Raw genomic sequence first — 22,912 nt, forward strand, 5'->3', positions numbered from 1 at the left:
TTTGTTGGCAAGGAGAAAGCCTTTGACGGGATCCCTCACTCCCTTATCTGGTGGGTAACATGGAAACTAGGGATAAATGAGTAGTTGGTTGAGAACTGTACAAGCCATGTACAAGGGGTGTTCATTAAGATTTCCCCTAACCCACTTCCCAAGGACTGAGATAAACGAAACTTGGCATAATTATTAGTCCTTCTTTACATAGCCACCACAATGGAGACACACTTCTCCCATTGCTTTATGCAACTGTGAAGACCTCATCTGTAGAAGTCAGCAGACTGCATTTAGATCCAAGAATTTACCTCAGAAATAAGTTCATCATCATCAGAAAAGTGCTTTAACCTTAAAAAAAAAAAAGACTTCATGGTTGGAAAGAAATGGAAGTCAGATGGTGTGAAGTCGGAGAAGTAAGGGGTATGAGGAAGGATTTCATAGCTGCAGGAGTGTGCTTTCATCTGGGAAACATGTGCATTGTGAACTGGGGTGTTGCCTTGGAGGAGGCGAACTCCTTTGGTCAGCATGCCATGCTTCTCTGCTTTGATGGCGTCCTGCAGTTTCTGTAGCAGAGAGAAGCATAATATGCCATGCTAATTGTGGTGTCCTTTGCCAAAAAATCCATCTTCACTACTCTGCACTGGTCCCAAAAGACTGAGCATCACCTTGCCGTTTGAGGGTTGGATATGAGCCTTCTTTGGAGGTGGTGAGTTATCATACTTCCATTGCCTCAACTGGACTTTAGTCTCAGGATCATAGTGATGGACCCATGTTTCATCTTGTGTGATAAGTGTGCTAGAAAAGTCCTCCTCGTTTTCATGGCACATTGCCAAAAGAGCCTGAGAGCAATTGACACATTCTTGCTTCTGAAAAGGTGTGAGCATCCAGTGAATTCATCATGCAGACTTCTACATATGCTAATGGTTGTGAAAGATATTTTCCAAGGACCTTACACTTATCTTCACTTTTTGGGCTAATTGCCGAATAGTTATGTGGTGATCCTTCAAAATGGTGGCTTCCACTTTATGGATGGTGTTATTATCAATGGTGGAATGTGGTCATCTAAGAATAGGAGCAGTTTCCACCAATGTCCAACCACATTTGAACCAGAGATGCTAGTGCTTGACTACGATGTATGATGGTGGATCAGCATCACGTACTTCTTTCATCTCATCGAAAGTCTCTTTTGGTGTGCGACCTTTGATATATAAGAACCTGATCACTAATCTGCATTCAACTGCCTCCATTATAACACCTTAGTTCACTTCAGCATACTAGTGGGAAACTGAAATTTACAATGTGACATGTAAAGATATGTATAATTATATCTGTATAAGTTCCGTTTCCTGCAATAACCAGAAGTGGGTCAGGGGAAATCTTTAATGAACACCCCTTGTACAGGGATGCTGTCAGTGAGGTGAATGTCAGCAATGAGTATTGCAACAAATTTATTGTACAGGTAGGAGTTCACCAAAGATCAGTTCTTAGCCCTTTCTTGTTTATCATATTCCTCCAGGTCATAACAGAGGAACTTTAGGACTGACTGCCCTTGGGAGCTCCTCTATGCTAATCATCTTGTTCTTATTGATAAATCACCACCTGAACTAGAGAAGAAATTTCAGGTATTGAAGCAAGGTCTGAAATCTTAGTAAGTAGGAAAACAGACAAATCACAAATCTCTTCGGGGAAATAACCCTACTCAGCTTGTAGAAAAAGTGTTGGTATAAACTCCATATAGTGTACCTAGTGTAAGCTATGGACACATAAGAGGTGCAGCAGTATCACAGGAAGGTTAACAGAGAAAGTAGCCTTTGTGTGTGGTAGATGCGCAGGTACATTAAATATCAGGGATGTACAAAAAAATAGACTTTTTCAAAAGTTCGGGTACTAGATAGTTTCTGTTACTTAGGTGACCAAGTTAGCAGTGGAGAATGTAGTTTTGAAAGCATAGTTGCAAGAAAAAGAACAGGCTGGGCAAAGTTCAGAGAGCTGCTATTTTTGTTAGTATTGTTGTAACAAGGGCCTTTCCCTCAGAGTGAAAGACATTGTATGATGCCTGTGTATGAAGAGCTATGCCACATGGCAGTGAGACATGGGCTGTGACTACTGAGGACAAACAAAGGCTTGAATCATACAGTCATACCTACAGTATATATACATGTGTGTGTGTGTGTGTGTGTGTGTGTGTGGTGTGTATTATGACTCTAAAAGATGCTGTTGATTCATCAGCTATATACTAATCCTAATTTTACTGGCATTAAAGAAACAAAAGACAAAAGGCGATCAAAGGAAATTCAAACTACAATTTGTGAAGCAATCCAATAAATAATGTAAAGTGCATTAGTTCTCTTTCACTAGTATTGTCTTTAATAATTTCTTATAAAGTCACAAATTGTTAAAATTCTAAGGAAAGGGAAATAGTGAGTTGGTGATTCTGATGCCTTTCCCGTAGGCCTAATCAAAAGTAGTGTAGAACTTACCATGTGTCATGATATGGGTAACAACTATGATGATGATGATGGTGATGATACGTCTGGAGTCCAACACTTGTAGAGGAATAAAAATATCAGCTGTGGAAATAGTTCATTTCCCAAACACTATTACAGCAAGACAATGAAAGAAATCACAAAGATGTTTCTTCTACAAGATAAACAAAAATTATTAATGACCCAATGGTGCTTTTATCTCTAATTTTAATTTCTCTCAGCTTCTCTAAAAACCATTGAGCATCATGGAAACAATGTCAGTAAAAAATTTCTTGCTCAGGCATCTATCTTCTAAAACTGGCAATTTTAGTTTTGTGTATCTTGTTAGGGAGATTTAGTTTAATGTCAAGCCCTAGAACACAGCATTGTGCTAAGGGTAAGTAAACTCACAGACAAATTGAAAGGATGACATCTCTGCTGTTGCTGTACACTGCAACAATACTAGGATTTAATCTAATAGTTCTACAACTGAAATAGATTGTTGTTGGTTGTGGCAAAAGATGTAACAGACTGTGTTTATGCCACTGATGTTGTGTTGTGTCCCTGGATAAATTTCTAAAAACTCAACAGAACTACCAGCTGCAGCAGGTTTAAGAGGCTCTAAGGAGCAACAAATATTTTAGTAACTTGCAATACTGGGTTCAAATCCTCCAATCAACTTGAAGGCATGAGGTAATCTCTATGTTGTATTCTCTAAAAAAAACTAATGAAACTGAAATATATCTTATACAAGATTATAGAAATATAACATTGTACTGCAAAGTGTTTAATAGTTGAAAGAAGTTTGCAGACTTTTCCTGCATGACATGCTGATACACCTTGTTTGCAAGTGAAATAGCCAAGTGGACATGATTTTGGAAAACTTACCAATTTCAATCGTGTCTCATTACATATTTGATGATTTCTCTTAGCTCTTGGGAAATGAGGTTAAAGCAGCACCTGCAAATGTTACCTATAACAGATCAGAGGCACCATTCAGAAAGATTTCTTTCTCATTCTCTAAACATTACAAAACATGAACTAAGCACCAAGCAAAAATTCATAGAACATTGCACATAACAGCAGCAGCAGGGAAATAATTTTGTGTCAGTGAAGTTTAGAGACTACGTCACAGAAAAACATTCTCACAAGAATAAACAACAACAACAATATTTACTGTTGTCAGGGTCACATTTACCATATTAGTTTGGATAATAAGTTGGTTAGAAATAGGAAAAAAAGAGCAATAACATGAAGAAAATAAGTAACAAAAAGAGTGAATATTAAATAAATGTTATTTGGTGCTAATTTGTTAACATTAGCTGCATGTTAAAACTCACAGCAGTGACTAGAGGACATTAAAAACATAATTTTACTAATGACTTAATTGAACATGCATGCTTGAAGGAAGTACAAATGTAGAAGTTATTTGGCTGTGTATACATAAACACACACACACACATATTAGAAACTATGCTTAATCTTGTCTTGTGCAAATCATATTACAAAAAGCAGTGATAACCAAAAAATAAATAAATAAATACATAAAATAAAAAGTTCAATTAAATGCAATTTACAAGTAAACAGTCAACAATAATTTCAGAAATTTGGTGGATGGAAGAGTCCAGGTTTGTCTTGTTTAATTACTTTGGTTTTAGAAGCACAAACAATGATTAAAAACCCATGGAACTGTGGCAGTGAGAGAACAGATGAATTGACAGAAGCAAACATGGTTAGCAGCATTTCCATGTAAGAAAGCAGTCAACAACAATGTTAGGTTGAAGGGGGAGGGGGGAAAACAAATGGTTAAGGGTTCACTGCTCTGTAGCAAAAGTGGACAACAACTGGAGAAATGGATCATTAAATTAAGGAAATGCTCAACAGAAGTGACTCTCCTGCAATTAATTATTTTTAAAGTAATGTATTTTGGTTGAAGCATAATTGGTAAGAACCTTTCATTTTTTAAAATAAATTTGAACCAGGAAAGGATAGAATATAGCATCCTAAGCTTAAAGAACCATTTTCTTTTCCATTTCTTTATTTTTTGTTCATTTGGAAGGTTCTAGAAATGTCAAATTTTTAGCAAAAGTTTCTGAAGATTCACAATGCATGTGGAGTGATACCAACCATTTAATCATCAAATGCTGTGAGAAGTCTTGTATAAGAGACACAACACCATAGATCTTAATAGAATTTGAACTTTGAATAATGAGCATTACAGTACAGGAGTTTCTGACTATTACAGAAAAGATGAAGGGAAGAAAAGGGAAAGAATACCAAAAGGTAAAATGATTCCACTCCTGCCATAAATGATATGGAAAAATAATTCAGAACAAAGATTTCATAATTAAGCACAGAGATACATTCACAAAGAATTATTCAAACTGGAGAATTCTTTCAGATAATAACAGGCATTCATACATGGCAATATGGCATTTTTATAAATAATTCTAAGTGATTTTACTTCGAGCTATGAGATGATAAGTGCTTCAGTAAAGTCACAAACAGTTAATCGATGAGGGATGTCTACAACTTTAGTCATTGTTGTAGATGTAACAAACAGAGATGAAACTTTACAAATAAAACACATTTTGATTGTATCGATACATATGATGTACATGAATGCTATGTATGAAAGTGTGTATATGACAATATATATATATATATACACACATACATACAAATATGATTAATTCATTCTGGTGTTGGCCTACAGATTGAAGAGATGGCACTTTGTATCCCATAACAGTACTGTGCCCATGGCAAAAACACTTAACTCTAAGTGGGTCAGTCCATATAGTTGTAAATAGGACTTCACAAGCACAATAAAATAAAAAAAATTTACTTGCAATAAATATACTTTGAAGGGATGGAGATCACCAAACTGACTTCTTTCAACTGGCAACACCCACATGAAAAATTTTCCTCAGTGCCCCAGTGACCAAATGAAGCCTAGGGTACATCACTATATATAATAACCCAGAGAGGGATCAATCAAAATAGGCCACTGAAAACTGAAGATATGTTGTATGTTATGATGATGTGCAATTTCATTACAAGTTGAGGTCACAAGGAAGTTGTGTATGTGTGTGTGTGTATTTATGTATGTATGCATGCATACTTATTTCTTTTTGATAAAATTTTCAGATCCTGAAGTTTCATGCTGATAGAAATAGAAATTATTCAGGATGTATTAAAATTACAAATGATATTAGTAACATTCTCTGCTATTAGTAAGACTCTCATCATCTTATAATAATAGAGTGTCACTGGAAGATTACTGATTCTGCCAGCATGAACCTATGTTCTAGAGATTCAACATTAACTCACCTTCTTGGGGTCAAGCACTCATTCATCTAGTTCATTACTAACATACACAATTTATTAATCCCCTCCAGTAAGATGTTAATTATCTAACCTTTCAAAATCAGATATTGATCTACAAGTGACTGGCCACGTTCACTTTAGAGGTTGGGAAAAACAGAAGTTTCCAAGCATGAACAATTTCGGCAAGAATATTTTCTTTTCACTAGAATCAATGGCTAACTTTGTATCTTGTATTTGGTACTTTCTTTATGAGACCAAGAAGTTGACACATTTGTGACTGAACTTGGCATGATTTGAACTCAGAATAGCAAAAGCATCCAACAAATTACTAAAAGACAAATAAACCAAAACTCTGTCACAAACTTAGTTTGCCAAGAATTTAACCTTTATGCCATGCTATGAAAATAATGGTCTCTCACAGAGGCTTGGAACCAGAAATTATCAAAGAAAGGAAACTGGAATTTTTTTAGGAACAATAAGCAATATATATGAATTGAAATGATTCCAACTGAGATAAGAAAACAAGTCAGAAATGATAATAATAATTGTCTTAAATTTTGGTACAAGGCCAGCAATTTTTTAGAGAGAAAGGATAACCAAACATTGTCATACATCAACCCTAGTACTTGACTGGTACTTAATTCTATCAATCCTAGAAGGATGAAAGGCAAAGTTGACCTCTGCAGTTTTTGAACTCAGAGCATAAAGAGTTAGAGTAAATGTTGCTGACAATTTCGCTGGGTGCTACTGATTCTGCCAGCCTGCCACCTTAATAAGTTCTCACTGAGACAGATGGCAAATTACTAAAGGAAGAGGGGGAGTCAAATAAACTTCAGCATATCATGAGTACAGTAGAGAAGGTGATACTGGTGGGATTTGAACTCAGAAGCTAAAAAGCATGATGCATTTAGTACAGCACCACTTCCACAATAATGAGCGGTGTATATCTCCTGCCATTGTTATTAATAGGGGTGCATTTTTTGAGGGTATGGGGGAAGTGGCTTGAAAAGAAATGTGCAAATGAAAAAGGGAGGGACACAATGCAGATTTATTAATAATAATAATAAATTCAAATTTGAATGTGAAGAGATTTTAAACTCAAACTTAAATATATATTTTTTGTCACATCTTTCCATAGATAATACATAAATGCAAGGTTATGTGTAGATGAATGTCTAAGTTTCTTTTTTAAGAGTGCATCTACTGGCTGTGTTTATAGCATGTAAATGTATACATGTTTGATACAAACAAATACTTATTTTAAAATAGTATTAACCCCTGAATTCTTTCAAGGAACAAAGAAAATATTTAAAAAATGACTGTATTCTTGAAAAAAAAATGCCCCTAAATCAGGCAGAATGACTAAATAGTAGAAAAAGAAATGTAATGTTGAAGAAAAATGGGATTCACCATACCACATGGAGGTGGGGGAAAAAACGAAACTGTTGACGAGTTTCCTTATAAAGTATGTAAATTTTAGCGACAAGTTACTATTCCAGAGAAATATCAAGAGAAATGCCACCTAGTTATTTCCCCTGAAATGTCAGTCATTCAATTCATTATCTCCCTTCCACCTTCTGCTCGCCCTTTTCTTTCTATAATAGCAATGCAGTAGTCAATAGGGATTAAAGGTTCTTCTGGTTTATAGTTCACCTCTTGGCGTGGCTTTGTGACATGAAACTTGGTTGAGTCTGGATGGTATGGGTTTGATGTGCTCAACTTCACAACCCTGATGTGGATGGCTTTTAAGTGGTGTATGCTCAGGCCACCAGATGTGGAAAGACACAAATTTGATGGCTGTTGCTGCTGCATTCAAGAGCATACAACAGGGACTTGTACCTGCAAAAAATTAGAAAAGGAAAATGATTTTTTATTAGTTTGTAACTACAAGGCGGTTTTCCAAGTGAGCCCTTTTAATTTAATGTAACTATTTGGTACAATGGCTAGTTTATTTAACGGTAAATTAATTGCTCATCAATATTTTGCTACAACTTGCATTAATGGTGAACACAAAGAACTACTACTACACGTCTCAATCCATTATCAGCAGCACTGTTCTCCATAAAAGGTCTTGGAAGGGCACCCATAGTTCATCATGCCATGAGTTGGTTCCCAGATGATCTACTGGCAGGTACAATTTATGCATCACTTATTATTGTCTGTATTTCAGGAACCAAAGATAGTGGTTCTTTGTGGACAGCTGTAGTTATAGCAACTAAAGCCTAGTACACAAAGAATATTATAGGATGTCAGACCAGGGTGGATAAAGTTCCAAGATGCAGACTGGATATAGTTGTTGATTAATTACAAGTTTCCTACTGCCTTCTTGCGAACGTGGGAAATAAATGACCCTGTCTGTTGATTGTTAATGATGAAAATCTGCCCAATTGAGGTACTTCCATTGACAGTTCTAAATATACTTGTTGTTTAACCCTAACTAAATCCTGCAGTCTTGTAAAAAGAGGAAGATAAAAAGGTTCTGGCACCCAATTTCAAAGTATTCTTCCTCTTAGTATTGGTTCACTTTTGGGAGGCATTGGAAGGTGCAGGTGTGGCTGAGAAGCTTCATTTCTAACTATGTGATCTTGGGTTCAGACCTACTGTGTGGCATCTTAGACAAGTGTCTTCTACCAAATCAGTCCAGGGTTACAGTAGGAGACTCTTGCCCAAAGTGCTATGCAGTGGAACTGAATCTAAAACCACATGGTTGCTAAGCAAGCTTGTTAATCACACAGCCATACATGTTCCTGTGTATGCATAAAATTTAGAAAAATACTGTTATCTAAAAGATGACAGAATGCTGACTGTTCTAAAAGTGGCCCAGTGTAACAGTAATTCTGCTCCTGTTTACCTGTTTGGGCATACCTAGTTCAACTGTCTGGAGCAGTCCATGCAGGTAGATGTAGAAAAAGAAGACAGTAGACAAGCAATCCTAGTATCCCTGAGCCTTAGCAATCAATGGAGTTACTAGGGTTGGGGTGTAAAATTTGCGCATCTGTGTAATTTAGGCAGGTGATTTTCATGATAAAATTTGTTAAAAAAAGCTAGTACTCATGTAAAATTCACACCCAAAAGTTATCAGAATTGCCGATATAGCCAGGGAAAAAAAGGTTTTCAATTTAGTTGTAATTAGCATAATTTCACTTACTTATGATTAGATTTTATTAAATTTTCAATAAATAAAAATAATTTCTGTTTAACAGGTATCACATTGAAAGCTATAAAATTACAAAATGTTTATGTTGTTTATAATAAACTTTATTTTACATTTCTTGCCCACAAGAGATTATGTCCAATCTTTAGCATACTGCTATGTCTTCTTAAATCACAATCACAGGAAAAGTTGTTAAGAATTACTAAAAAAACAAAGCTGATAAATATGCACAGGTGTTGCAAATTAAGTTTAATTACCAATAAACACCAGCATGGATGACACTTTACTCAACCAACAGAGGAAGGTGACCGATCAAACTAATTATCATCATCATCATCATCATCGTTTAACGTCCGCTTTCCATGCTAGCATGGGTTGGACGATTTGACTGAGGACTGGTGAAACCGGATGGCAACACCAGGCTCCAGTCTGATTTGGCAGAGTTTCTACAGCTGGATGCCCTTCCTAACGCCAACCACTCAGAGAGTGTAGTGGGTGCTTTTACGTGTCACCCGCACGAAAACGGCCACGCTCGAAATGGTGTCTTTTATGTGCCACCCGCACAAGCCAGTCCAGGGGCACTGGCAACGATCTCGCTCGAAAATCCTACAGGAGCCAGTCAGGCGGTACTGGCAACGGCCACGCTCAAAATGGTGCATCTCATGTGCCACCCGCACAAGAACCAGTCCAGGGGCACTGGCAACGATCTTACTTGGCTTGCCGGGTCTTCTCACGCACAGCCCATTTCCAAAGGTCTCGGTCCGTAGTCATCGCCTCGGTGAGGCCCAATGTACGAAGGTCTTGCCTCACCACCTCAGCCCAGGTCTTCCTGGGCCTACCTCTTCCACGGGTTCCCTCAACTGTTAGGGTGTGGCACTTTTTCACGCAGCTATCCTCCTCCATTCTCACCACATGTCCATACCAGCGCAATCGTCTCTCTTGCACGCCACAACTGATGCTTCTAATGTTCAGCTTTTCTCTCAAGATACTTACACTCTGACGGGTATTCACATTGACATTACACATCCAACGGAGCATACTGGCTTCATTCCTTGCGAGCTTACGTATGTCCTCAGCAGTTACAGCCCATGTTTCACTGCCATGTAGCATGGTTGTTCGTACGCATGCGTCATACAGTCTGCCTTTTACTCTGAGTGAGAGTCCCTTTGTCGCCAGCAGGGGTAAGAGCTCTCTAAACTTTGCCCAGGCTATTCTTATTCTAGCAGCTACACTTTCAGCGCACCCACCCCCACTACTAACTTGGTCGCCCAGATAGCGGAAGCTATCGACTACCTCTAGTTTTTCACCCTGGAATGAGATAGAAGTTGTTTCCTGTTTGTTTGCAGTCTTTATTGCACCTGAACATCTGCCACAAACAAAAACTAACTTGCTAGTTAACCTGCCTTTGATGTTGTATAAACAGAATTCTTTTCCACCTATTCTTGTTGGGACCTTTGATACAGAGTATCGAAATTTTAATCCCTTTCACACTTATAAAATGTTAAGCAAACTTAAGAATTTGTCATTACCATTATTGTCAGTATGGGCAGAACTTATGAAGGAGAAATTAAATATGTTGAATATGCATTTAAACATGACAATAGAGCTGCTGGAAGGTATTTTAATGTTAATGAAGCCAATGTTCAAAATTGGTGTAAACAATATGACAAACTTAAAACTGTGCTTAGTAATAAACAGACAAAAATAAAAGCATACAATCAAGATTATTCATATCATTACATTTTTTTCAGTCAGGAATATCCATATCACTATGTATGTCAATGGTGCTCCATTCTGATAAAGTAGAAACTCCAAGCAATGTAAAATATGGCCCGGACCAGGTTTAGCAGCATAAATGTCAGACTTGAAATAGTAGTTAACCATTTAAGTTTTAGTAAATTTATACAGAAAAAGTAAGCACTATACTGTCCAGCATAAATAAAAGTCAACTTCATTATATTTAAGCCATTATTTTTTCTGTAAAACCTATACTGACATTAAATGAGTCAACTTCCGGTATGAATGTTTACATTTTGTATGTCTTTTTTCAACAACAAAATTCTGGAAATGATCTACTCATGTAATTTACACATCCACTAAAGTTTATTTTTATTTCTGTGAAAAAAGTGTGTAAATTACATGGGTTTTTAAAGTAAATGATGTATGGAGAGGGATGAAGGTCTTGGAGATGTACAAGGCGTATAAGAGGGAGATGAGGCACATTAAGAATGTATGTACACAGTGTAAATATGTAAATGGTGATGAGAGTAAATGTTCTTACTGAGTACCTACAAATGATATTAATATGAGCATTTAATATTCTTGTGGACAGGGATTTGGACAAGACAACACAGCACACAGTGCCAAGTGTCTTGATCCTACATAACTATCTATGATGTCCAGACATATACATTCTAACTTAACAATTTCACCCCAAGTCTACCTTGATTTATAATTACTTTATGCTCCTCCTTATCGATTTCCAATGCCCTTTCTAAAGTTGGTGTTAGGAAAGGTATCCAACTGTAGAATCCATACCAAATCAGATTGAAACCTGGTGTAGCCATCCAGTTTACCAGTTTCAGTCAAACCATCTAATCCATACCAGCATGGAAAGCAAACGCTAAATGAGATGATGATGATGAATAATCATCACTATTTTACAAGAACTAATGCTATCTAACAACTCCAAAATCGTCTCCAGTTCACACTATACAATGATAACAGCAGGCGTGTTTAGCTGTAATAAACTGCACCACTCAAACAACAATGACAAAAATAGGCAATTTTCTCTGTACCAGATGACAAAAACAATTAGGGAAGGATTGTGCTAGAATGGGCCTGTCTAATCCATGCCAGCATGGACATGATAAATTTATATATTTCATTTGCACTTTAGTTTTATTTAGTGGTGTGCAGGACTGTATTTCAGAAGTTCCAACCTCCAACACTTCTGACAATGATTGAATAATTTCTTAATGAAGCAATTTTGAATTTTGTTTTTGTCTTTTTATTACTTTAATTCACATGTGAAGGCAGGTGGTTTCACATACAACTGTTAGGGCATTGGACCCATGACCGCAAGGTCTTCAGTTTGATTCCTGAATTGGGCAGTATATTGTGTCTTTGGGCAAAGCACTTCATTCTGCATTGTTTCCGTCTACTCAGCAGTAAATGCAGTTGACTATTAATGCATCTCTCTCTCTCTCTCTTAATATCTCATCCTCAATGTTTCATTGGGTCAGGGGGTGGAGAGTCTGAAATTATATAGGCAACCTAAAAATTTTAGCAAAAGCACAGTTCAAGTGATCAAGCCATATTCACATGTGATAGCTAAGCTTTAGTTATATTTTTTACACTAATTCATAGACTGGTTGGAAGTTAAATCTTGAAGAAGAATTCAATAAAGATTGTGAAGAGTGAAACCAATTTGAAACAATGCCCATATTACATGGATTAGTTTACTGATGAAAAAGTGAAATAAATAATACTGAATCAGTAATGTAGGGATGGTACTTGCAAGTACCATCCCTACATTACTGGGGACAAACTAAGACAAACAGGGTAATGTGCCTAGCTTAGGAGCATGGCATAATGACTGCAGTTCTGTTTGAACTAACAAGCATGAAAACAATTAATGCAAGACCTTAATGATTGTTTAATAAAAGATAATATATAATAAATAAAAGCAAAATTATTTCAAAGCACTCACCTGTAATAATGTTTACAGAGGCTAACATTCCCTGATTGATAATGGGACAGGTCACACCTTGAGTTTATGAACCCATCGCCTGTGATTATGTAGCTGTATGAGATTGCCTAAACCTCGTCCACATTCTCGGCAATGAACAGGTGTGCAATTTCTCTTTCGGTGCTGATCAAAGTAGTATTTGCAAATAAAACAATATTTACACTTGTCACAGAAAAACAGGCCTTCACCATTGTGCTTCTTTTTAATGTGCAGCTTTAGGGAATATAACCGAAAGAAGGTTTTTTTACACTTGCTGCATTGGTGCTTGGCTTCTTCATGCACACCAATCATATGCCGCTGGCAGGCAGATCGATTGGGAAACTTCATGCCACATATTGCACATGTATCAGAGGTCACAGCATATTTTTTGGGTACTGTTGAAACAATTTTTACAACCTCTTTCTCATCAGAACTGCACACTTCCTCAGTGACTGTATACTCTTCCCCTATAGTTTGTACCCCAACATCGAGGTATGTATTCCCATAGCCATCAGCTGAGACAACTTCTAGAGGAATGCAATTTTCTTCAGTTTCAATGTCCTTCTGAATAAGAATAATGTTAGATTCAGCTGGATTAAGCATTTCATGCACCCTCATAGAATTATCAACAGCTTCAACAAGGCTTTCTTTATCTGCAGGTTCACCAGAAGCAGTCACTGTTTCTTCATTTTCTACTTTTACCTCAGAATCAGAAACCAAACTAATCAGTTGAATTTGCATATGCCATTCATCTCCCAACTCACCAACTGTTTGTATGTTTTCTGTTTTCACATCAGTGACAAGACCTGTGGTATCTATATCACCATTGGCAACCATCTGCATATGCCAGGCAGTATCCAATTCTGTGTAACCAGATTCAATTACAGTTTGTTGTGACACAACAGAATCATCGTCTGATGGCTGATTGAATGACAAACAGCCTTCAAGTATTACTGTGTTTTCATCAGTGACACCATCTGATGAAATAATAGTTTCTGTTTCTTCATCAGGGCTCTGGTTAGCAATTAGCATTTCAGAATTATTTCCTTTTTCTAAATTAAGAGTGCAGTCAAGATCTGAGGACTCTAAGTTGGTGTCACGGATATTTGAGATAATCAAGCCACACTCATGGCTTGCCACGTCAACTTCCATAATGATGTTTCATACCGCGAGAAATAAATATATATTTGTAGATCTGTATATTTTTGCACCTGTAAAAAGATGAAATAAAAAAAAAAAAACAATATCATTACATTTCAAAGTTGAAAATGACAATACCTGCAACATCATTATCAATATAGTGAAGGATGCCATTATGCATTGCACAATCTGCAGTCCCCACCCCTCCTACTGTAATCGATTCTTTTAGTCCATTGTCAAAAGAATCTCTATAGAATCCACTTTTCTTCCTTTCTTAGCCAAAATGATTCTGTGAGCAGTATTCCTGCCAAGACAACCTCTACATTTTCTCTCCACCTCACACACTAAAACTCCTCTGTTTCTATCCCATTCTACTCCATCAGGTGTAAAAATACATTCACATGCTTGAAACTAACACGGCCACCAGCCTGATATTATCTCTTCCATAACTTTGAAATAGAGCTACCCTCTATCCTCACCAAATTATCAATCTCTTTTGCACTTAACAGAGATTACTCAATCATTGGAAACATGTTACAATGTGACCCAATTTCCAAGAACTGGAACTAACAATCTTCTTACACTCACTTCTAATATCTTAAAAGTGATGAAGACAGTCACTAACAACTAACTTCTCCTTGAATCTCTTCTCTTTCTCTCTCTTCTTAAAGTTTGACTTTCGCAAAGCCAGATCTGTCTTTGTAAAAACAATGAAAGCAATGCTTTTGTCCCTGATACCAACAATTCCCTGGTGTCTGCCACATCTGCTCTTAAAACCAGCTACCTGTGGCCTCTATTTGTCTTTCATCTCTTCAATCAAATTACCAACACAGTATGAATGGATGAAACACTCTCTTCTATTGTTGTAATCCAACATTCAGGTCCCACCCAACTTCTTTGTCCAATATTTTAATAATCTATTTGTTATCACCATCAACAATGCCCACTCCTACATAGATTACACCACTCACCACCCTTTATTGCTCCCCAATCTTCTACATACAAGTATCATTTTCACATATCTAAACTACCTAAGCCATATTGACCAGATGAGCAGAGATCTTGAAAACATCCAGCAATGGAGTCAATCCAGTCTTGTTTCCCTCAACAATAGAAAAAAAAACAAACAAACAATCACTGCACATCTCAAGTAAAGCATTATGATACTTCCTACAAAATGAACAGACTGCAACTAGAACCCATACAACCTTTTCACATAGGTTCCACCATCAATAAAGATCACTCCTGGTGGACACACACAATGTTGCTATAACAAATGCTATATCTTAAAGACTGATTTTCTTCTTCAGAACCAGAAAATACCACAGCTCCCAATAAGTATTAACCATCAATGAAACTTAGGTGGTGGATGAGGTGGGTACAATGGAGTACTCACCCTCCGCCATCTGGAATGATGCTGTTATGTACATAGTCATCCTGGATCACATCCAAAGAAAGGTAACTTATCTGATCGGTCGGTATAAAGTTATTCACCTCCAGCCTACAGATGTAGTGTCTCCTTCTCCTGTCTTTTTTATTACTACTATAGCAGTCTCTGCTCTTGGTTTCCTGTTCCCACCATTCAGGCTACACCACTTTTTCTGTCCTCTACAGACCCACACTAAACATTACACCTAAATCCTTCTTGCCCTAAATGTTGGATCCCTATGTATTTCCTGAAACCATCAAACTGGAACAGCTATAGCAGTACATAATATCAATCCTACCAGTCTGGAGTACTTGTGAAGGACATGGATCTAAGCTCTCCTTCCAGACCAAATCACTAACAATAAAAAAATGTCATGTTTGAAGATACAAAGCAAGATGTTAACTGAATCCAAATCTAGTGAAAACTGAAGGCAACAGTGACTATCCACCATTTTACAGCACATCATCATTTTCATATTCACTTGGTCGGATGAGACTTTTTGAGGCAGTGATTTTAAAACCAGATGACATCCATTCTTTTAGTTAACTTTTACAGCACATCAAATTAGAAAAAAGCATGAGTGATATATATTTTATTGACATGAGTAGGTGCAAGCACGGCTGCGTGGTTAAGGCGTTGGCTTCCCAATTACATGATTTTGGGTGGCACCTTGGGCAAGTGTCTTCTACTATAGCTCCAGGTAGAGTAAAGCGTATTTGAGTGGATGTGATAAAAAGATACTGAAAGGAACCAGTGTGTGTATATATTTTATATATATATATATATATATTCTAATGTCCACAGAGCCATACCTGTACCAATTATATACATATCTACCTAACTATATATATGCATAAATGTAATTGTTTTCCCAAATAAATAGCACTTCATGTCTACTCAGGCACTCAAGTATAAGCCCACTGCATCTCATAGCAGAAACAGCTGAAAGCTATTGAAGTTCATAAGATAACTGTTCATTCCTTTGTTATCTCATTTTCTTAATATTCCTCAGGAGTTGACTAATGCTCCTTTCTGAAGCACATGTATTCTGAATTCTATACCAAGTTGTTAGTTTCACAATGCCTAAGCAATACACGCATACATCATATGTGTGTATGTATGTCGTCTCCTTGTCTTGACATAGTGTGTTAGCTGTAAATGAGTGTCACTGTCATATACAAGCAGTGTCATTTGTTTCTAAACTTTTGAGAAAACATATCTGACCATGGTGAATTATCTTGATTGGAAATAGGTAAAGGTTAGCAACAAGAAGGGCATCTAGTCCTAATAAATCAATCTTAACAAATTTCATCTGACTCACACAAGCATGGAAAAGTGGACATTAAAACAACAACGACAGTAATGATAGAAGGCTGAAAGTTAACAACAGTATAATTTGAACTCATCAACTAAGTGGGTGGAAATAGACACTAAGGGGTATTTATAAAAATAATTGTTGCTAAAATAGGCACAGGGGATGAAATTTTAAGGAAGGAGCTAGATGGTACCATCAACCCCAGTTCTGGACTGATGGCAGAATTTAAATATAATAATATATTGCAAAGTGATTGGCATTAGGAAGGACATCTAGCTATAGAAACCATGCCAAAATAGACAATAGAGCTTGGCACAGCACTCCAGGTTGCCAACATGGAGAATGGATGATAAACGATGATAAATAATGTTTTACACTTATACTACTACTGCTACTACTACTAATAATGATTTCTTATTAATGTCCTCATCATCGTCATTTAACGTCTGTTTTCCATGCTGGCATGGGTTGCTTGGTTCGACAAGATCTGGTGTACCACAGAGTTGCATTGTGCTCCAAAAAGCTTAATCTTCAACAAGCAAAGCAGGGTAAGTCAATTGATAATAAAGCTAGATTAACACCCAACTACACAATTTACTACAGCTTTGTGTTAAGCACCAGAGAGAAAAAAATTCTTCAAATTATTCCCCAATCTCGCAGAAAATTAACATTGCTATAATAAATTTTTAAATAAAGTTAACCGCTCGATTTCCCCATTATTAACTAGTTTCCATTGTATGAAAAAAAAAAGAAGAAAGTGAACGAACGAGTTTCCAACAAATCAAAAGAACCTATCGATTAAAAATCTCAGAGCCAAGTATACAAACCAATTCTGAGAGGGTACAATTCTAGTGACTATACTTAACTGCACAATATATTGAGAAATTTTCGATATGATTATAATTCCTCGATATGGGCGTTTACAGAATTTCGTTTCATACAACCTCCGTGTAAACTGTTAACATAAAAAAAAAAATTCAACTATTATTTGATAAAATGTGGAATCTGTGTGCAAATTGGTGAAATGTGTTTCACCATATTGAGGAATTTATCGTCTAAACAGCGTTTTCAGTCTGAAGGTTTTTGCTATTAAAACCTAGAGACGTAAAATACGCAAATATCAATAAAAATATTGGGTCTTAACAACCAAACTTCCTCCCCTTTACCTACTCTTCCAATTCCTCAAAGGGGGAACATTTTCACAAAGAGGAAGAAAAACATTTGGAAATTGTTAGAAAAGACCAGCTTCGCAGTTTCGACATTAAAAATAACAATAACGATGATTTATGGTGAGGAGACGTAAGACCTTGTAGAAACCAGCAATATCTTATTGGTACCAGTCAACACCGACCCAACGAGCCTATGATTGAACGTATTCCATTCATGACCATGTCAGAGATAGTGTAACTGGGACTACACTATCTTAAGTGTCCCCACATTTTTAAGAGTATGATTCGGGGAAGGTTTATTCGCTGTTTCTAACAGACCAATAGACAAACAATATAGAAGACCAGTAACTGATGAATAATACTTGTTTTACCAATACCGGAAGGATGAAAGGGAAGGCCCAAAGTCGACAGGGGAAAACCGACCTCTGTAATTATGGAGCTATGTATTTGATCACATTTTACTTTTCTTGTCTTCAAGAAACTACACGAATGAAATGTCTACAAAAGGAGGAGAGGGTAATATTGACACTGAAAAGTGACTGAGAACAGATAAGGAAAATCTTCGTTTCATTTAAAGAAGTTTATGTAATTGGTAGAATTCTCTTTCGTCCGATAACTGGAACAATATTTAAAGAATTAGGCTCTAAAATATTTGGTCTTTTACAATATGGTAATATTTAATACATACAAAACAGTAAAAGAACAGCGATCTAATTAGGTAGGCGGTAGAATGTATTTAAGTAGTTGATGAACATTATGATCTGATCAGAATTATAATTTACATCATAAAATATAGAGAGAAAGGAGGGAGATCGAGCAGAGAAGTGGATTAAGATAATCCTAGTAAGCTAAATACAACAACAAAGACTGAAGTAACAAAATACAGGAAATGATAAGTAAATAAAAATAGTGAAGACATATGAATGATATACAATGTTGAAATTTGATCTTGTTGCAGATTAATAGAAGACAATTGCTTAATATAATTGATTATTATAGCAAGAAGAGTGTTATATCCAGGATTGACGTCATTTACAGTAAAGGAACAAAGATTATGAAATCGCCTTTCAGATGTGACTATTTTAATAAATAAAAATAAAAACAAAAATACATCTAATCAAGGAAAACATCAAACCGTAATTAACGAAGAATATAAGTCGATATTATAAAGAATTCTCAGTAAAAAATCTTTTCAGAAAAGACAATTACAGAACACAATGCCAAACTGGCCAATAAATACTTGTTATAATGTTTATAAACATAACATGAAATATATAAGTATCGGCAATAATATTAACAAAGCCTACAAATACTTACCTTTAAATAATTATTCTTGTTGGAAGTGTTCACAAGAAATATAATCTGGCAAAATTTGTAAAGTTATTTGAATGAAAGAAAATCATTTATTTGAAGAAAACCAGATTTTTAAAAACTATTGACACCTAAATATCTCCCTTGACTAAAGAACCTGAAAAGGTAGATGAACCGTGTTACGATCTCTTGAGTATTCTGATTAGTTGAATTTTGTTTGCCAAAATAACAAGCTTTTTCATTGGTTTAACTTACTGCAGTATCCTAACTAGTCCGTGTAACTAATTATCTTGATAATTCTATTTTTTCAGATCATTTATAACACGGAGCTGTAGACAGACATTTATATATTTATGGTATAAGGCATTTTGTGAATAAGAGCGTCGTTGGTTACAAGGATCCAATGGACTAATTGATGGTCCAATGCATTTACGTTGATGAAGTAACAAGGAACCATGAGTGCAACACAGACGGAATAAATAGCACCGGATATTTTTATTAGTTGCACCGATTTAGCTGCTTTCGCGCCGTAATACAGACCTGAGAATATTTTCAATAGTAAATATCAACAAAAGATAAACGCACACATTTATATGTGTGTTTGTGTGCGTGTGTATATATATATATATATAGGTACTACTAAAGCAGCGCGGACCCGAACGCGCTAGCTAGTCTTGAGTGGTCGATTCTAACCCTAACCCTAACTCTAAACCTATCCCTAACCCGCGTGTGCAAATGAATACGTGTTTAGGGTTAGGGTTAGGGTTAGGATCGACCACTCACGACTAGCTAGCGCGGACGCGCGACTGCGCGTTCGGGTCCGCGCTGCTTTAGTAGTACCATATATATATATAGTCTGGGGGATAAAACCCTGTAGTTATGCCTATATATATATAGAGTACACATACTTCGATACGTAAATTTCGATCCTTTCACCCGCACGATTTTCACTAAGAAAGAAAAAAAACTCGGATTTTTTTAGTGTGGAATCAAGTATCCTGACCGGGGCTAATGCAGTTTCGGGCACTATCATGCTATTAGCTGTCAGAAGTGAAAGTGCTCACTGCCTGCTAGTGAAGTATCTGTCTGTCTGCCTGCATGCATGTTGCTGGCCTGTCGATTCTTTGGCTACTGACAGACCATGACTGGCCGGAGCAAGCTATATGTCTGTCTGTCTGTCTGTCTCTCTATCTATCTATCTATTACTCGAAAGTCCGCGCTAGCTAGTCGTGAGTAGAAAACACAAATTATATATAAAAACATATTTCCTGAAATTGCAAATTATTTAAAATATAAAAATATAATTTTCAACAGAGAGAATTTATCAAAATAGAAAACAAATGAAGTTTGAAGTTTAAAAATAATAGGATCGACCACTCACGACTAGCTAGTGCGGACGCGCGAACTTTCGAGTAATATATAGATAGATAGAGAGAGAGACACAGACAGGCCAGCAACAGGCATGCAGGAAGACAGGCAGATACTTCACTAGCAGTGAGCACTTTCACTTCTGACAGCTAATAGCATGATAGTGCCCAGTTTTGCACCTCTCCTGGAAAAATGCATTTTTTTGAAAAAATATTTTCGGTATTCCTATCGGAGACTACGAATGTGCAAAATAAATTTCTTTTTTATTCAACCACCCCTTTCTCCTCACCCAATTAAAATTTTTAATTTTGTTTACTTTAAAGAGATCGTAGCGAACACATGCAAATCGAAATTAAATAGACAAAAACATTAAAGTGAAAAGAAGTAGCGTTTTACTTGTGTTTGCCTTAAATAATCGTAAAGATTAATGTTTCATAATTAATGTTATAAAGTTTAATAAGGGTCTCAAATTTCACCCCTCCCCCAATTTTAAATTTTGAACTTTTTTATCCATTTATTTATTTATCTGTCTTTTTATCCTTGTCCGTTTATTAGAATATATTTGTCAAGTAAATGTGGCGGTCCGAAAGGACGGTGTTAATGTTGTTTTTAGCCCCTGGAAGACATTCATATTCTTTTATTCTTTTACTTGTTTCAGTCATTTGACTGCGGTCATGCTGGAGCACCGCTTTAGTCGAACAAATCGACCCCAGGACTTATTCTTTGTAAACTTAGTACTTATTCTATCGGGTTATTTTGCCGAACCGCTAAGTTACGGGGACGTAAACATACCAGCATCGGTTGTCAAGCGATGTTGGGGAGACAAACACAGACACACACACACACAGTTTCCGTCTACCAAATTCACTCACAAGGCTTTGGTCGGCCCGAGGCTATAGTAGAAGACATTTGCCCAAGGTGCCACGCAGTGAGACTGAACCCGGAACCATGTGGTTCGTAAGCAAGCTACTTGCCACTCCTACGGCTAAGGAAAAAATTTTCGAAAAAGTTCAAAATTCTAAGGGGAAGAGGGTTAAAAACATTTTTTTTTACATATTCGTAATCTCTGACATCTAAAACGTAGGGAATCGAAAACTTTTTTTCGAAAAACTGCATTTTTCAAGGAGAGGTGCAAAACTGCATTAGCCTACCCCACCCTAATATGCTGCAAACTCCTTATTTTTATTTGGAAAAAAAGTGGTGGTGGTGGTGAGGAACCAGACCCTCGTTGAATGAATTCTGGTGACCTCCTAATATGCTACAAAACCCTTTTCTGGGTCCGGAAAACGGGGTAGGGTGAGGTGGAAGCCTTGGAAATTACGCAACGAATCCCCATTGATCTTTTTACCCGCACGATTTTCACTAAGAAAAAATAAAAAACCTCGGATTTTTTACATGGAATCAAGTACTACCCTGCTGCAAACCTCTTATTTTTGTTCTGAAAAAAGGGGTGGGTGGGAAACCGGACCCCCCCCCATATCCCAGAAACATTGGAAATTTTTTTTTTTCGTTGACTGAATTCCGGTGACCTAATAAGCTACAAAACCCTTTTTTGGGTTTGGAAATTTCACCACCACCCCCATTTTCAAATACTTTTTGCTATTTCTTTACTCATGATTTTAGATAACATTTTGCAGAAATACATTTTCAAGAGAGTGTGGATTACATTAGATTGAAAATTCAAAGAAGTTTGAAATGAATAAGTGAAAATGCAGAGGTTATAGAAGTTAGTGGTAACGAAGTGTGTGGAGAAATGAACGATAAATTCATCAAAAAAAAAAAAAAAACATGTCAGAGTTTTTGCAGGTATGCTTGAAATGAAGTAAAAATAAATTAAAACAAAATTATCTTTTTCCTACCTCTTAAAATTGCTGGATATAATATATATAATAATCTCAGATTTCCCTTTGCAATTTTTGGCACCGAAATGAGTTTCATTTTTGTGTGTGTAGAGAGAGAGAGTGAGTGAGTGGGTGATGAAGTTTACCTAAACATTGAATGGTGTAACATCGGTAAGCCATATTTATGTAGACTTTAAAATCTTTCATGGTGTCACTTTTCATTTTATGGAGATACATTATGTCATGACTCTGAATTGGAAAACCTGAAAGCAATGGTTCAAAACTCAAGAGAGACCTCAATACAGTATGTACAAATTGTGTGTGTATATATGTGTATATATATATATATAAAAAAAAAAATATATATATATATATATACATATATATATATATATATATATATATATATATATATATATATATACATCATCATCATCATCATCATTGTTTAATGTCTGCTTTCCATGCTAGCAAGGGTTGGATGATTTGACTGAGGACTGGTGAACCAGATGGCTACACCAGGCTCCAATCTGATTTGGCAGAGTTTCTACAGCTGGATGCCCTTCCTAACGCCAACCACTCTGAGAGTGTAGTGGGTGCTTTTACGTTCCACCGGCACGAAGGCCAATCAGGCGGTACTGGCAACGATCTTGCTTGAATGACTTTTCACAT

At 36.4% G+C, this 22,912-nt stretch overlaps 1 protein-coding gene across 4 annotated transcripts; it reads right to left on the reverse strand.

The window, feature by feature from the left end:
* Positions 1-3,628: 3,628 nt before the first annotated feature.
* Positions 3,629-22,364, reverse strand: LOC106883569 (uncharacterized). Of its 4 annotated transcripts, none has more exons than XM_089358688.1 (3): positions 22,259-22,364; positions 12,650-13,878; positions 3,629-7,622 (listed from the first exon to the last, which is right to left on the reverse strand). In XM_089358688.1, the coding sequence occupies exon 2, from the start codon at positions 13,817-13,819 to the stop codon at positions 12,701-12,703; it is 1,119 nt and encodes a 372-aa protein (XP_089214814.1). In that variant the 5' UTR covers positions 13,820-13,878; positions 22,259-22,364; the 3' UTR covers positions 3,629-7,622; positions 12,650-12,700. The 4 variants fall into 4 exon arrangements, with proteins under 4 accessions (XP_089214814.1, XP_014790108.1, XP_089214816.1 ...); XM_014934622.3 differs by lacking the exon at positions 22,259-22,364 and adding an exon at positions 19,038-19,181; XM_089358690.1 differs by lacking the exon at positions 22,259-22,364 and adding an exon at positions 19,038-19,181 and having other exon boundaries at positions 3,629-9,254; positions 10,341-13,878.
* Positions 22,365-22,912: the final 548 nt, after the last annotated feature.

This window comes from Octopus bimaculoides, chromosome 10, assembly GCF_046866305.1.
Source record: "Octopus bimaculoides isolate indiv1 chromosome 10, ASM4686630v1, whole genome shotgun sequence".
NCBI lineage: Eukaryota > Metazoa > Mollusca > Cephalopoda > Octopoda > Octopodidae > Octopus > Octopus bimaculoides.

Excerpts from the sequence above, each read along its gene's own strand:
- LOC106883569 (XM_089358688.1), bottom strand. The coding sequence starts at position 13,819 with ATGGAAGTTGACGTGGCAAGCCATGAGTGTGGCTTGATTATCTCAAAT.